The sequence below is a fragment of the Tachysurus fulvidraco genome, chromosome 7 (assembly GCF_022655615.1).
Source record: "Tachysurus fulvidraco isolate hzauxx_2018 chromosome 7, HZAU_PFXX_2.0, whole genome shotgun sequence".
NCBI lineage: Eukaryota > Metazoa > Chordata > Actinopteri > Siluriformes > Bagridae > Tachysurus > Tachysurus fulvidraco.
Window position 1 is genome coordinate 16,122,055 of NC_062524.1, and position 14,264 is coordinate 16,136,318.

General features: G+C 43.7%; 2 protein-coding genes across 4 annotated transcripts in view; both read right to left on the minus strand.

The window, feature by feature from the left end:
* The window catches only part of cfap97 (cilia and flagella associated protein 97), a 16,093-nt gene extending 13,438 nt beyond the window's left edge, over nt 1-2,655 (minus strand). Inside the window, exon 1 of one of the 3 annotated variants that reach the window (XM_027134997.2) lies at nt 2,440-2,655. The gene's annotated coding sequence lies outside the window, so the exon portion shown is untranslated. Of the gene's footprint in view, nt 1-2,349 lie in introns of all 3 variants that reach the window. The other 2 variants (XM_027134996.2, XM_027134998.2) reach the window with 2 other exon arrangements.
* Nucleotides 2,656-3,176: 521 nt separating this feature from the next.
* On the minus strand, nt 3,177-10,479 carry ufsp2 (ufm1-specific peptidase 2). Its single transcript, XM_027134995.2, has 12 exons — nt 10,342-10,479; nt 9,934-10,009; nt 8,907-9,090; nt 8,725-8,785; nt 8,461-8,615; nt 8,155-8,347; nt 7,928-8,074; nt 7,644-7,808; nt 7,362-7,486; nt 5,295-5,371; nt 4,757-4,881; nt 3,177-3,615 (listed from the first exon to the last, which is right to left on the minus strand). Exons 1-12 carry the CDS (start codon nt 10,342-10,344, stop codon nt 3,529-3,531), a joined length of 1,398 nt encoding a protein of 465 aa, XP_026990796.1. The 5' UTR covers nt 10,345-10,479; the 3' UTR covers nt 3,177-3,528.
* Between the last annotated feature and the right edge of the window lie 3,785 nt (nt 10,480-14,264).

Below are 14,264 nucleotides of genomic sequence, written 5' to 3' on the forward strand. Positions count from 1 at the left end.
AATAAATAAATAAATAAATAAATAAATGTTTATATTATATATATATATATACTGTATCATTTTAAGTTCCTTTTTGAAGTGGATCTTTTTCAAAACCAACAACAAAACAACCAAAAATAACAATTTCATTCAATGAAAATCCAACTTATCGACTATTAACAGTTCATGCCTTGGAGTAGAAAAAATGCAAAAAGAAAACATATATTCAAACTCAGTTTGCTACATTCTGATTTACTCTGCACATTGATCCTTGCTTTTTATCTGGGCACACAATGTCACAAACCTTGTTCATACACTTTTTGACAAACTCTCCCTCATTAAAGGGCCTGGCAGATTTTGCAATCTCTGCTGACACAATAAAGCTTTACAGCCTTTACAGCAGCTTCACTTTTTGATTTTGCTTTCATGAACATAGTCTGCTGGGAGAACAGACTTTTTTTTCCATCTCCTCCGCCTTCTGGAGCTTCTGCTTTACGTCCAGGCCCTTATACTTCTCATAATGTTTCGTTTCATAGTGTCTTCTTATGTTATACTCTTTCGTTACAGACACGTTAGTTCCGCACACAAGACAAACAGGATGTCCTTTATATTCGTGAACAGATAATCTGCCTCCCACCTGTCTTGAAAGCTCCTATTGTCCATCTTTCATTTCGCCACTTTTGTGGAGGGTGGAATTAACTTGCCCGATGTGACTTTAGCATGGTTTTTAACGATGCTGTTCATGACTACACGTCAATACAGTGGCAAAGCATTCTAGGATTTGTTGTATTAGCGGAGCATGTGGCTAGCCAGCTGTAATGCACATTTGATATGATCTTGCGGGCCAAATATAATCACACGGGCCTGAGTTTGACACCCCTGATCTAGAAAGTGAAATTTTTGTGCATTCGCCTCTGAAAAATAGCTCAAGCTCAGTCAGATTGGATGGCGAGCGTCTGTAAACAGCGATTTTCAAGTCTGGACTTTGGGCCATTCTAACACATGAATATGCTTTCATCTAAACCACTCCATTGTAGCTCTGGCTGTATGTTCAGGGTCATTGTCTTGCTGGAAGGTGAAGCTCCACCCCAGTCTCAAGTCTTTTGCAGACTCTAACAGGTTTTCCTCTAAGATTGCGCTGTATTTGGCTCTGTCCATCTTCCTATCAACTCTGACCAGCTTCCCTGTCCCTGCTGAAGAATAGCATCCCCACAACATGATACTGCCACCACCATGTTTCATGGTGGGGATGGTGTGTTCAGGGTGATGTGCAGTGTTAGGTTTCTGTCACATTTAACGTTTTGAATTTTGGTCTCATCTGAGCAGAGCACCTTCTTCCACATGCTTGCTGTGTCCACATGGCATGTGACAAACTGCAAATGGGATTTCTTATGGCTTTCTTCTTGCCGCTCTTCCATAAAGACCAGATTTGTGAAGTGCACGACTAATAGTTGTCCTGTGGACAGATTCTCCCACCTGAGCTGTGGATCTCTGTAGCTCCTCCAGTTACCATGAGCGTCTTGGCTGCTTCTCTGATTAATGGTCTTGGTAGGCTTGCAGTCGTGCCATACTCTTTCCATTTCCGGATGATGGATCATACATCATGCTAAGTGAGATGTTCGTGGCTTGAGATATTAATTTATAACCATAACCCTGCTTAAAACTTCTCCACTTTATCCCTGACCTGTCCAGTGTGTTCTTTGGTCTTCATGATGCTGTTTGTTCACTAATGTTCTCTAACACACTTCTGAGGGCTTCACAGAACAGCTGTATATATACACCGAGATTAAATTACACACAGGTGAACTCTATTTACTAATTAGGTGACTTCTGAAAGCAGTCGGTTTCTTTTTGGTTGATTTTCCTTCCACGTCACAATTATGTGCCACTTCCTTTCGGTCTATTTTATAAAATCCAAAATAAAGTAAATTTTTCTTTCTGGTTGTAACGTGTCAAAATGTGGAAACGTTCAGTGGGTGTGAATACTTTTGCAAGGCACTGTAGTTGTTATTGTAAAGTGAAGATTTTGTGAGATTAAAATGGAGCAATAATAAACATAGTGTGTTAGAGGTCTAATTAAAGCTGAAGGGAAATAAAGGATGAAGCTCTGGATGAAACCTCAGGGAATCGTTTCTGTGCCACGACACACATCCAGTTGAACATTACACCAGCTCAGGTTTCTAACAAACACCTCAAACTCAACATCTCACTGTCTCACTATCAGTTTATCAAGAAAATAAACTAACCTCAAGTGCAACTAGGATTAAACCTGATCAACCTGGAACAGGACGAATCAAATGAAGTGATTCACTAAGTGTCATCAAGCAGACGCCTTATTAATTAGCTTCATTTAATCATGACCAGACTTACCTTTAGCGATGAAACTAGTGCAAACAAACCCAGAGTGTCGACAAGGAAACACAACAACACACCATGTCTGTGTCAGAGACTCGAACTTACTAGTGAGTAGGTTTCCCTAGCGACGGTAACTAAGCAACGTCACTTCCGCAACCGGGTCAAAAAATCAGCCAGCAGGGGGCGCGTCAAAACAAAATAAACAACCAGCCTTGAAAAAAAATATATATATTAACCCAGTTAAATGTGTATATAAAAAAATGCCGCAAACGGAGACTCCTTCCATACAGACGTGCGCCGTGACGTCATCCGGCGTCTTCACGCAATTCCACGTGCTCGAATAGAAAGTCATTACAAGCAGGTGCATCTAGGTAAATTGGAGCGTCGTGTGGGAAAGTTGATTTATGTCAGTAATTTAACCTAAATAGTGAAATTCGTGAGTTTAAATAAGCTCAGTCCCACAGACTGAAGTAGTTTTAGTCTTTTTGTGTGCGGTTCTTTAAATTGTGATGATTTTGGGTCACATTTAACAAGAACCCACCACTTATCCATCTAAAAAAATATTACAATATGGTGACGTCAATCAGCTAAACTTAAAACACCTGCAAAGGTTTCCTGATCAATCAAAATGGTCTCTCCTTTCTGTCACACACACACCTCTTCTGTCTCACACACATTAAAATTAAAATATGGTAACATGTCGATCAGCTAATCAGCTCAAAACACCTGCAATGTTTCCTGAGCCATTAAAATGATCTTTTAATTTGGTTCACTAGGCTACACAATCATGGGGAAGACTGCTGATTTGTCAGTTGTCCAGAAGACAATCATTGAAAGCCACAAACATTCATTGCCAAAGAAGCTGGCTGTTTACTGGTGAGGTTAAAAGAAGAATCCGGTGCCTGTGGTTTCACCAATTCAAATATTTTTTCTTGACAATTAGAGCACAAAACATAAGCGTTATGACGTCTAGCTCATTTTTTTCAAAGCTATGTGTAGAACTTTGTCTTAGTACATCACTTTATTACAGCTGAGAAGAAATCACCAGTCGCATGTTACAGTTCTGAATACTGAGGGTTCTGATACAGAAGAACAGACAGCAAGAAAAAAAAATGGAGAAACTGCTTCTTCTGTGTTTATATGAACATGAATATAAGTGCCCTTGTCAGATTAACGCTGTGTCTGTTGTATTTCTCAGATGATTTTAGGTGTTTGTGGAAGGCAGAGGTTGTAGTAGGCGTTCTGGTCCCAGAATTCAGGTCCCTTCCATCCACACCATCCCTGTGTACACACACACACACAACAAAGATTTGTGCAGTATACTGTCTCTGACAGGGAGACAGGCATACACAGATATCATTGTGTAAATAATGTATTACTACAGCAAGTGAACTTTATGAAACTCTGTGTGTGATGCACATTCCATAAAGTTAAAGAGTAATTAAAAATAAAAAGTTCTAGTGAAACTAGCAGTAGAGATGATGGTGCTTCCGGCTGCGAGTACAAGCGCATGGTTTCCTCTGTTATCGTTCTCACCGTCACACACAGCTCGAGCACAATTTGCCCCTCACACACTCAATTTTCGAGAACAGTCAGAAACCTCCCTGAGCTGAGAAACTTATCCGAGGTCGTGACTCTTATCGATCGATCTCTTGCTTTTCTTGAAAAATTGTCAAACGTAATGTTTCCTTCTAGAGATCACGGAGCTGTAAAAACAGCAGTGGATTTAAATACAGCTGATATCTGACACGACATGAAGGGGTTAAGTGTTTAAAAAGAAAATGTGTTTACAGGAAGTGTGCACAGGATGCGAGACACTTTTTTTCTTTTTTACTTTTACATGGTGGAAGATCAATTCAGATTAAATTTCCGCAAAATGTAACTTAATAAAATGCAAGTAAATCGATTTAATAAAAATTGGTTTGATTCAAACAGAGTACGTTGTTGACGTATCGAGGAAGTGACGTCCAGCCGTTTATAAAAAAATAAATGCTAATGACAAAAAAGGCAAACAAAAGGAATACAATAGTAGTAACACAAATGACTTGTGTTAAAATAAAAAAAAGGTGAAACCAATAAAAAAAAGAAAGTCAACTCTAAACAACAAGTAGGCAAATAAATAAACAAAATTATGCTTGTACAATAAACAAGGAAAAAATGAACAAAAAACAGTCTAAACAAAAATCGAGGCAAGTGATACAAATTCTGTGCAACAATAACTGTGAGTCAAATAAAATAATCTAACAATAAAAGAAAACTATATGCTCTATTGGCAATAAAATCAACCTCCAAGTAATAATACACTCGAGCTGCGATGATCTGAATTTATGATAGTTTTAATCAGAATTTGTCTCTCAGCATCAACGCCTGTGTTCAGACTCTGCATGCTGATTGGCTGGCCGTGTTGTCAGTCATACTGTACCTTATCAGTGATGGTCTGTAGGTCCTCCCCTCCTGTGTAGTGTGGGTCCAGGATGAGGAAGCGGATCTGCCCGCTGGTCTCGCTCCAGGCCACGCCGAGGATAGTGTGTGCCAAGACGCCCCCTCCTGGTACAGACAAAACAATAAGTGACGTGACATACGGCTAAGTACGGTGACCTATACTCAGAATTTGTTCTCTGCATTTAACCCATCCATAGTGCACACACACAGCAATGAACACACAAACACCGTGAACACACACCCGGAGCAGTGGGCAGCCATTTATGCTGCAGCGCCCGGGGAGCAGTTGGGGGGGTTCGGGGCACCTCGCTCAAGGGCACCTCAGTCGTGGCCGTCCCGAGACTCTCTAACCATTAGGCCACAACTTCCCCCAGATTTAAAGCGTATGATTTCGTCTGTCTTGAGTTTATCTAGGTTAAAAAGGTTCCTGTTTATCTCCTCTCTTTTCTCGCAGAGATCCCTGGTGCTTCTGGCGAGTGTCCGTGTCAAGTAAGTAGCGGGTAGTGTTAAGGACTCACCGATCATTACAGGTGTGCCCTCAGTCTGAAAGTGATTGGCCAGCTCTCGGCCTTTGGAAGCCAGCTCGGATCCATGGCTACAACGAAAGAAGAAAATTCACTGATGGTTCGAATCAATTGTTCATTAATAAAAATCAGTTTTTTAATCCATACTGTGGTTATAAGTTTTAAGCATTGTGTGTAGGCAGGATACGCGTTATGACTGACATCATCTCTGGGTTAAAGAAGGGGCGAGGCTTCTATTATATATAATCAATCACTCGTTTCATTGTGTTTGTTATGGATTGGTTCAATTAAACAGTGGCTCCGCCCTCGTTTAGCAAAGATGTCCTTCACCATCAAAGCAACGTGCAAACATGCAGCAGTAAACTGTAAATGGAGGAACTGCCCTCTGTGGTAGATAAGGACACACGCACGCACACGCACACACACTCCCACCACACCCACACATTCCCACCACACACACACACACATTCCCACCACACACACACACATTCCCACCACACACACACACACACACATTCCCACCACACACACACACACATTCCCACCACACACACACACACACACATTCCCACCACACACACACACACACACACATTCCCACCACACACACACACACACATTCCCACCACACACACACACACACACATTCCCACCACACACACACACACACATTCCCACCACACACACACACACATTCCCACCACACACACACACACACACATTCCCACCACACACACACACACATTCCCACCACACACACATTCCCACCACACACACACCCCACCCCACACATTCCCCCCACACCACCACTTCCCCCCCCCACACACACACCACCACACACCTATTCCCACCCCCCCCACCCCCTACCCCCACCACTCACCCCCACCCACCCACCCCACCCCCACACCTCCCAGCTTCTTCTTCCCCCCGCACTCTTCGCCACTCATTCCCACCACCCTCTTCACCCCACCATATTCCCAACACACACACACACACACATATTCCCACCACACACACACACACACACACACACACACACATATTCCCACCACACACACACACACACATATTCCCACCACACACACACACACACATATTCCCAACACACACACACACACATATTCCCACCACACACACACACATATTCCCACCACACACACACACACACACACATATTCCCACCACACCCACCACCCACACACACCTCTTCCCACCACACCCACACACCACATTCCCACACCCCCACACCCACCACTCTTCCCACCCACCCACCCCCCACTTCTCCCACCCCCACCACCCCCCCCCACACCCCTCCCCCCCAACCCCCCACCCCCCCCCACCTTCCCGCTTCTTCACTTCACCCCCCACTTCGCTCACCCACCCCCTTCCCCTACCACCCCGCTCCCCCTTCACCCACCCTCCCTCCCCCACTCTCCCCCCTCCCCTCTCCACACCTCACCCCCCCCCCTTCTCTTCCCCCCACTTCTTCCCGCCCCTCACGCCTTCACTCCCCACCCTTCCCCCCCCGCCGCACCCCCTTCACACCCTCCCCCCCCCTTCGCTTCTCTTCCCACCCCGCCCACTTCACGCCCTTCTCCACTCACGCAGCTCCCACTCGCACTTCCCCCCCGCCCACTTCCACCCTTCACTTCCCCCCCCACACCCCTTCGCCCTTTCCCCCCCCCCACTTCCCCACCCCCCCACCCCACCCATTCCCCCCTCCCCCCCGCCCCCCCACGCTTCCCCCCTTCCCCCCCCCCACCTTTCCCCCCCACACCTACCCCCCGTTCCACACACCCCCTCCACCACACCCACCTCCCGCCCCCCGCGGCCCCCCCATTGTCCCACCGGCCGCACCCCCCTTCCCCATCCAGCCCCGACACCATATCCCCCCCCCCCCCCCACCTTCCCGACCGCCCCCACACCTTCCCACCCCCCACCACCCAACAGTTCCCACCCCGGCACCCCGACCCACATTCCCCAGGCCCACCCCCCCCCGATCCCCCCACCCTCACACACATTCCCACCACACACACACACATTCCCACCACACACACACACCTGACAAACAGGATCTTCGAGTTGACTCCCAGCAGCTGGTTAAGAACAGCCTGCACCTCGATGGAGCCGATCCACTGACGAGAACCAACAAAGGAAGGTTCCTTATCGCCCATGTCCACCAGAGCCTGCACACACACACTCACACACACACACAGACAAGCACAGCACAAATGAATAAACAATTTGCTATAAATCAATAAACGCGAGGCACAAAATGTCACTGTCCAGAGTTAATTCATTGAGAAAGTCAAAAATACACATGTACATATATAGTGTGTGTACCTGTTGTATCTGCTTGTGTGTGGGGATGCTTCTCTCAGTGTAGCCCTGCTGCTGGAACCAGGAGCAGATGGTCTGCAGTGAGCGGTAGGCGCAGCCCCACCCGTTATCATTCACCCGGTCCTGCATGTAGTGGTGATAACTGTATACTCCTCGCACTATATACAGCTGGAGACCAAAAAGACAGAGTGCTTATGGGTGAGGGGGGCATTTACTTACTGCTGTGTAGGATAGATCTCCCTACAGTCAGCGCACTAATACTGTACGATGTCACGGTGTGACGTCACCTTGGCGTCCTCTATGCTGGGTGTGGCGAGGTTTGTGTGAGGATTCCGCAGGTAGCCATCTTTATAAACCTCACCCGGGAAGTGGAAGGCGTTGGCTCGCCGGAAATACGGCCGGTCACTGGGCAAGTCGTGCTCCCTGTGCAGCTCCTGTGTTTAAAACAACAGTCTAATGCATTTGCAGGATTATATCATGTGTATGTGTGTGTGTGTGTGTGTGTGTGCCTTGCCTCTCTGACAGACTGCAGCTGATCGTCCGTAACTCCTGCAGGATAAATAACAGTGAGCAGGCGGATAGACTCCGGCAGCTGAAAGTGAAAAGGATGAGGTACAGGCAGAGTTTTGTCCTTCCTGTATCTGAGCACCGTTTGCTCCATGTCTGAGAGCTGAGCATGCAGCGCCTCCACCAGGCCTGAGCAAACACTGCAGGATAGACCAAAACATCAACATCAGAGCAAGTTGCGTTCTGTTCTTCACACCTTCAGTACTGGATCTGTGGAGAGAGCAGTAATGATATCCAAATCTTTTAAACTCACGATCCGAGAGTGTCATTGCCGTCTGCGCCGATCACGCAGTCAATGCAGAGAGGCATCGTGATGCACTGCTGCTTGTTCGCCACTCTACAAAGACTAAGTGCACCGCTGTTTCCAGACTCGCTGATCTCCATCAACAGCTTCAGGTTCACCACGATCTGACAAACACACCAATATGTAGAAACATTTCTCTGATTCAGGCATGCCAGAGTGAATGAAAAGGTTCCTCTTCACCAGAAGGTGAAGTATATTGGTATGTGTACTCACAGGACCGGTGTCTTTTTTATCCCGTCTTTTTGAGGACTTCCTATTCGGTCCATCTTCCAGCCTGTCAAACAAAATGCAACGCTGAATATCACAACAGCTTTGACGCTGTAAAGAGCATCAACCAATTTCACCACCAAGCATAACTGTGTATAAACACATCAGACCTAACACTGCAGACTCACTCTACATGCTGTTGGACATCTTTGCATGGCGTTTCCTCCCTCACGCTCTCCAGTGTGGAGTGAAAAGCCTTGTTAGGCCACAGTAGAACAGGGCTGTTACACACCATAAACACCAGACTCTCTGATGATATTCTGGCGTTGAGATCCTTGAAGGCCTTAGAGACGGAGCTCTGTTCGTGGGCTCCTAAAGAAAGCTCACGTTAACATTATTAATCAAACTGCATTATATTATATATTATATCAAGGCTCTCAAGTATCACGCATTGAGAGTGACAGTGACTTATTTGGGTCTTTTGTCACATTCTCCCGCCACACACTGTATTTGTGACGCAGAAAAACGTTTTGAATATTTATCATATATTCAATATGCCCCAGCACCCAAAATGTATCTGTCTGCACCGCTGTCTCTATGGAACCAGGCAGGAATCAAGCGCGTCTCCCCTGGAGCTCTTAGTCGCACCTGACACTTATCAGCCAATCAAAAAAAGAGGCTACACAATAGCCAATCAGAAAATAGCACTATTGTATCGGGGTAAGATTTAATGCAACAACCGATGAAAAAAAAGCAGATCCTGGAATTGTTCAGCATCATCCTCGTTCACCCACAGAGAAAACCATTGGAGCTGCGAGCATCACTTTGAGCACAGAGTAAGTCATGATCTCCTGTTGTAATGTTACAACAAATTCACAACTTGTTTGACACAAACAATGACATTGTGACTGCTGTTAGAGACGTTTCCCAGATAATCAGCATGAGTTTTTCCATGAGTGTCTGTAACTTAGCCAACAGTTTTACAACCTGTTCACTGACAACACCTGCTTAGAACAAGTAGTCTAGGGCCAGTGGGTAAACTGGGGCCCTGAGATGGTGCTAGGGGACCCCGGTTCACTGACAACACCTGGGAGGGATATGTCACTCTTGCCTGTCTTTAAAACTTGAGAGCCCTGTATTATATTATATATTATATTATATTATATTATATTATATTATATTATATTATATTATAGTGTGTTTAAATTACTTTACCATTGGAGCGGTCAAGCTGGCAGAAAAGCTCCAAAACCCCTTTTAATCTAAAAATAAAGTTGTTCTCTGTCAGCACCTGATGAGATACAAAAGGAGACACAAACAAAAGTTAACATCACAGCTGGCATAGAGAAAGCATTGCTATAGGAAGAACTGAAGAGGAAGCGTCTCAATCGCCTCCTTAGTGAACATGATCGCCCCTAGTTAGTGCGCATGCGCGGTTCACATTAAACCCTAGGTAGTGCACATATGTAGGGCGAAACAAGGCGTTTGTACTTCAGCCTCCATAACAGCGCTAATTTCACAGTTACACAGACATTAATCCACGAAACACACCATTCTATTCAGATGTGTTCATTAAACGTTTATAAACAGGGAGGAATTTTCTGTTAAAAACACATTACATACCATTTTAGTGAGCTAAAATCTCCAGCACTTAGCGCAGTCATCAGGAAGCGGCCATTACTGATGACGTGGCGCAACAGCACGCTCATGAATATTCATCGTGTAGAACGCAGCACGGACACGTGATTGACTGAAGTGGGGCTAAAGCGACAGGTGACTGTTAACACGTGTAAAAATAAACGTGAAACGTTTCATTTTAAAGTTTTTTTTTTTATTAATTTTGTAGAACTATAAACAAAATGTACAGATTTTTTTTGTAGATAGGTAGATAGATAGATACTGGAGGAAATGTGGAAAAAAACCATAAATGAAGAAAATAAACATTGCTTTATTCACACGTGTATAATTGAGACTGTAGTTTATATCAATGTTTATTTATAGATATATAATTTTAAGACCACAGGATGTGAATAATTGATCTTATAATACAATTTGCTCTATATTACGTTATCATTTGTTTCCGTTTACTGATATAGTTTGGACACACCACCTTTTCAACAGGACAATGACCCCAAACACCCCTCCAGGCTGTGTAAGGGCTATTTGACCATGAAGGAGAGTTTTGGGGTGCTGCACCAGATGACCCTCCACAGTCACCGGACCTGAACCCAATCGAGATGGTTTGGGGTGAGCTGGACCGCAGAGTGAAGGCAAAAGGGCCAACAAGTGCTAAGCATCTCTGGGAACTCCTTCAAGACTGTTGGAAGACCATTTCAGGTGACTACCTCTTGAAGCTCATCAAGAGAATGCCAAGAGTGTGCAAAGCAGTAATCAAAGCAAAAGGTGGCTTCTTTGAAGAACCTAGAATATGACATGTGTTCAGTTGTTTCACACTTTTTTGTTATGTATGTATATAATTCCACATGTGTTAATTCATAGATTTGATGCCTTCAGTGTGAATCTACAATTTTCATAGTCATGAAAATAAAGAAAACTCTTTGAATGAGAAGGTGTGTCCAAACTTTTGGTCTGTACTGTATTTACTACAGATATGGTAAAGTCTATAAAACTAGTTAGTTCCTGTTTTCAGTCACATTATAGCAGCTATCAAGAGAAATTCTGTGGGCAGTCTCTCTTCATTCCTCTCTCAAAGGTGAAAACACATGTCAAGTTGTGAAAATGTTGGCAAAGATTAAATCGCTGACACTGGAGACTCCTTACGTGAATGTGAAATAAATTCCTTCTTACAGAAAACGTCTACATGGTGTCATACATACAGATCCATACAGAACTTAAAACTCTTTTGACATGTTTATCTTCCTCGTCCAGATGGGATAGTTCTCTACGGGCGACGGACTGTCGACATGTCCCTTGTCCCATGGGTGCTGCCTTCTCGAAGCGATGTACATCTGCAAGTTTTTGGCTGAACACAGACAACTCTGAGATGTTTTTATACTGATAAATGCACCTCTGCATTGAAAAGTTGTAGGTGTGTGGATCTTTTGAGCCTTAACGTCTCAGACCGAGTTGAACACCAGCATCATTTACATTTACATTATTTAGCAGACATTAAGTCACCCTTATCCAGAGCCACTTACATTTTTATACAACTGAGCAATTGAGGGTTAAGGGCCGTACTCAGGGGCCTAATTCAATTCAATTCAAGTTTATTTGTATAGCGCTTTTTACAATAGACATTGTCTCAAGGCAGCTTTACAGAACATAAACACAGAGCAGAAGGTAAACATAATTAATGATAAAGGAATTAACGAATAATAAAAGAAATAAGAATTAACAGAATAAAAATTCTAGATTATTATTAGTTGTATATAGTTCGCAATGTGTATGTATTTATTCCCCTATGAGCAAGTCTGAGGTGACTCAGGCAGCAGTGGCAAGGAAAAACTCCCTTAAATTGGTAAAGGAAGAAACCTTGAGAGGAACCGGACTCAAGGGGAACCCATCCTCATATGGGTGACACTGGGGTGTGATTGTAGTATACAGTCAGTTAAATGTTGTATTGGTGTAAGGTTCAAGGAATTCTGATCTCCTGAGTACCACAGAGTCTAACTGGAGATGTCTCAGGATTCTTAGAGTCGGCTTCGGCTCAGTGGACGTCCAAAGGCTTCGTCCCACAGAGGACGTTGGGAGCTGGTACAGTGTCTGGATGCCTCGGGATAGGTACAAAGAGAGAAGCAGTGGAAAGGGATTAACACATCTGCTGTTCCTAGAATGTGTGCTGGTCTGATGTACTGGTGCATGATATTATGTGTACAGGATGTATTATGTGTATTATGTGTACGCCTGACTAAAGAGATGAGTTTTTAATCTACATTTAAACTGGGAAAGTGTGTCTGCACCCCGAACACTATCAGGAAGACTATTCCAAAGTTTGGGAGCTAAATAAGAAAACGCTCTACCACCTTTAGTAGACAGATATTTTGGGAACTAGCAGAAGTCCTGAGTTTTGTGATCTCAGAGAGCGTGAAGGATTGTAACGTGTTAGAAGACTAGTTAGATACATGGGAGCTAAACCATTAAGAGCCTTGTACGTAAGTAGCAGCAGTTTGTAATCAATTCTAAACTTAACAGGTAGCCAGTGTAGAGATGATAAAATTGGGGTTATATGGTCATACTTTCTTGTCCTAGTGAGAACTCTGGCAGCTGCATTTTGGACTAACTGTAACCTATTTATTAAAGTTGCAGGACAACCACCTAGTAATGCATTACAATAGTCCAGTCTAGAGGTCATGAACGCATGAACTAGCTTCTCAGCATCAGATACAGACAGGATGTTTCTCAGCTTGGCAATGTTTCTAAGGTGGAAGAAGGCTGTTTTGGTAGTATGGGCGATATGATTTTTAAAAGACAAGTTACTGTCTAATATAACACCGAGGTCTTTCACTGTCGAGCTACTAGTAACAGTACATCCCTCTAAATGGGAGTTAAGTTGTGAGAGTTTCTGTGCATTGGTTTTTGGACCTATGAGTAGTATTTCTGTCTTATCGGAGTTTAACAATAGAAAGTTGCAGCTCATCCAGTCTTTTATCTCTCTAAGTTAATTTGACTTAGCACTGAGTTAATTTGGACACTGTGGCTATTTCATCTGGTTTTGATGAGATATATAACTGTGTGTCATCAGCATAACAATGGAAACTAATCCCATGTCTTCTAATAATGTTCCCTAATGGAAGCATGTATATAGAGAAAAGCAGAGGTCCTAGAACTGATCCTTGAGGGACCCCATAATTAACTGGTAGTAAACTGGAGGATTCACCATTTAATTCTACAAAATGGTATCGGTCAGACAGGTAGGATCTAAACCAGCTTAAAGCCTGACCATGAATACCTGTGTAATATTGTAAGCGATCTAGAAGAATGTTGTGGTCTATAGTGTCGAATGCAGCACTAAGGTCAAGTAGAACTAATAGTGACATACAGTCTTGGTCCGAAGCTAAGAACAAGTCATTTGTAACTTTAACAAGTGCAGTTTCTGTGCTATGATGGGGCCTGAAACCTGACTGAAACTCTTCAAGGATATTGCTCTCCTGTAAGAAGGAGCTCAGTTGAACAGACACAACCTTTTCAAGTATTTTAGACATAAACGGAAGGTGTGAGATAGGTCTGTAATTTGATAGTTCATTAGGTTTTTTGATGAGTGGCCTAATAACTGCCAACTTAAAAGACTTCGGGACGTAACCTAAAGATAACGAGGAGTTAATGATATTAAGAAGATGCTCACCAGCTTTATGTAACACTTCTTTCAGTAGTTTAGTTGGGATGGGGTCTAGTGAACATGTTGTTGATTTAGCTGTAGTAATAAGTTTATCTAACTCTTCCTGTCCTGTACTTGTAAAGCTGTGTAAAGCCTTAGGTGAGATTGTGTCACTGGTTGCTCTCATATGTTGAGTGTCACCTAATTTATTCCTGATACTTTCGATTTTATCAGTGAAGAATCTCATAAAGTCCTCACTACTGAAATGTGA

Excerpts from the sequence above, each read along its gene's own strand:
- ufsp2 (XM_027134995.2), bottom strand. Across the intron at positions 8,616-8,724 it reads ATAAAAAAGACACCGGTCCT|ATCGTGGTGAACCTGAAGCT; the intron begins GTGAGTACACAT and ends TGTGTTTGTCAG. Across the intron at positions 8,348-8,460 it reads GGCAATGACACTCTCGGATC|TGTTTGCTCAGGCCTGGTGG; the intron begins GTGAGTTTAAAA and ends TCTATCCTGCAG.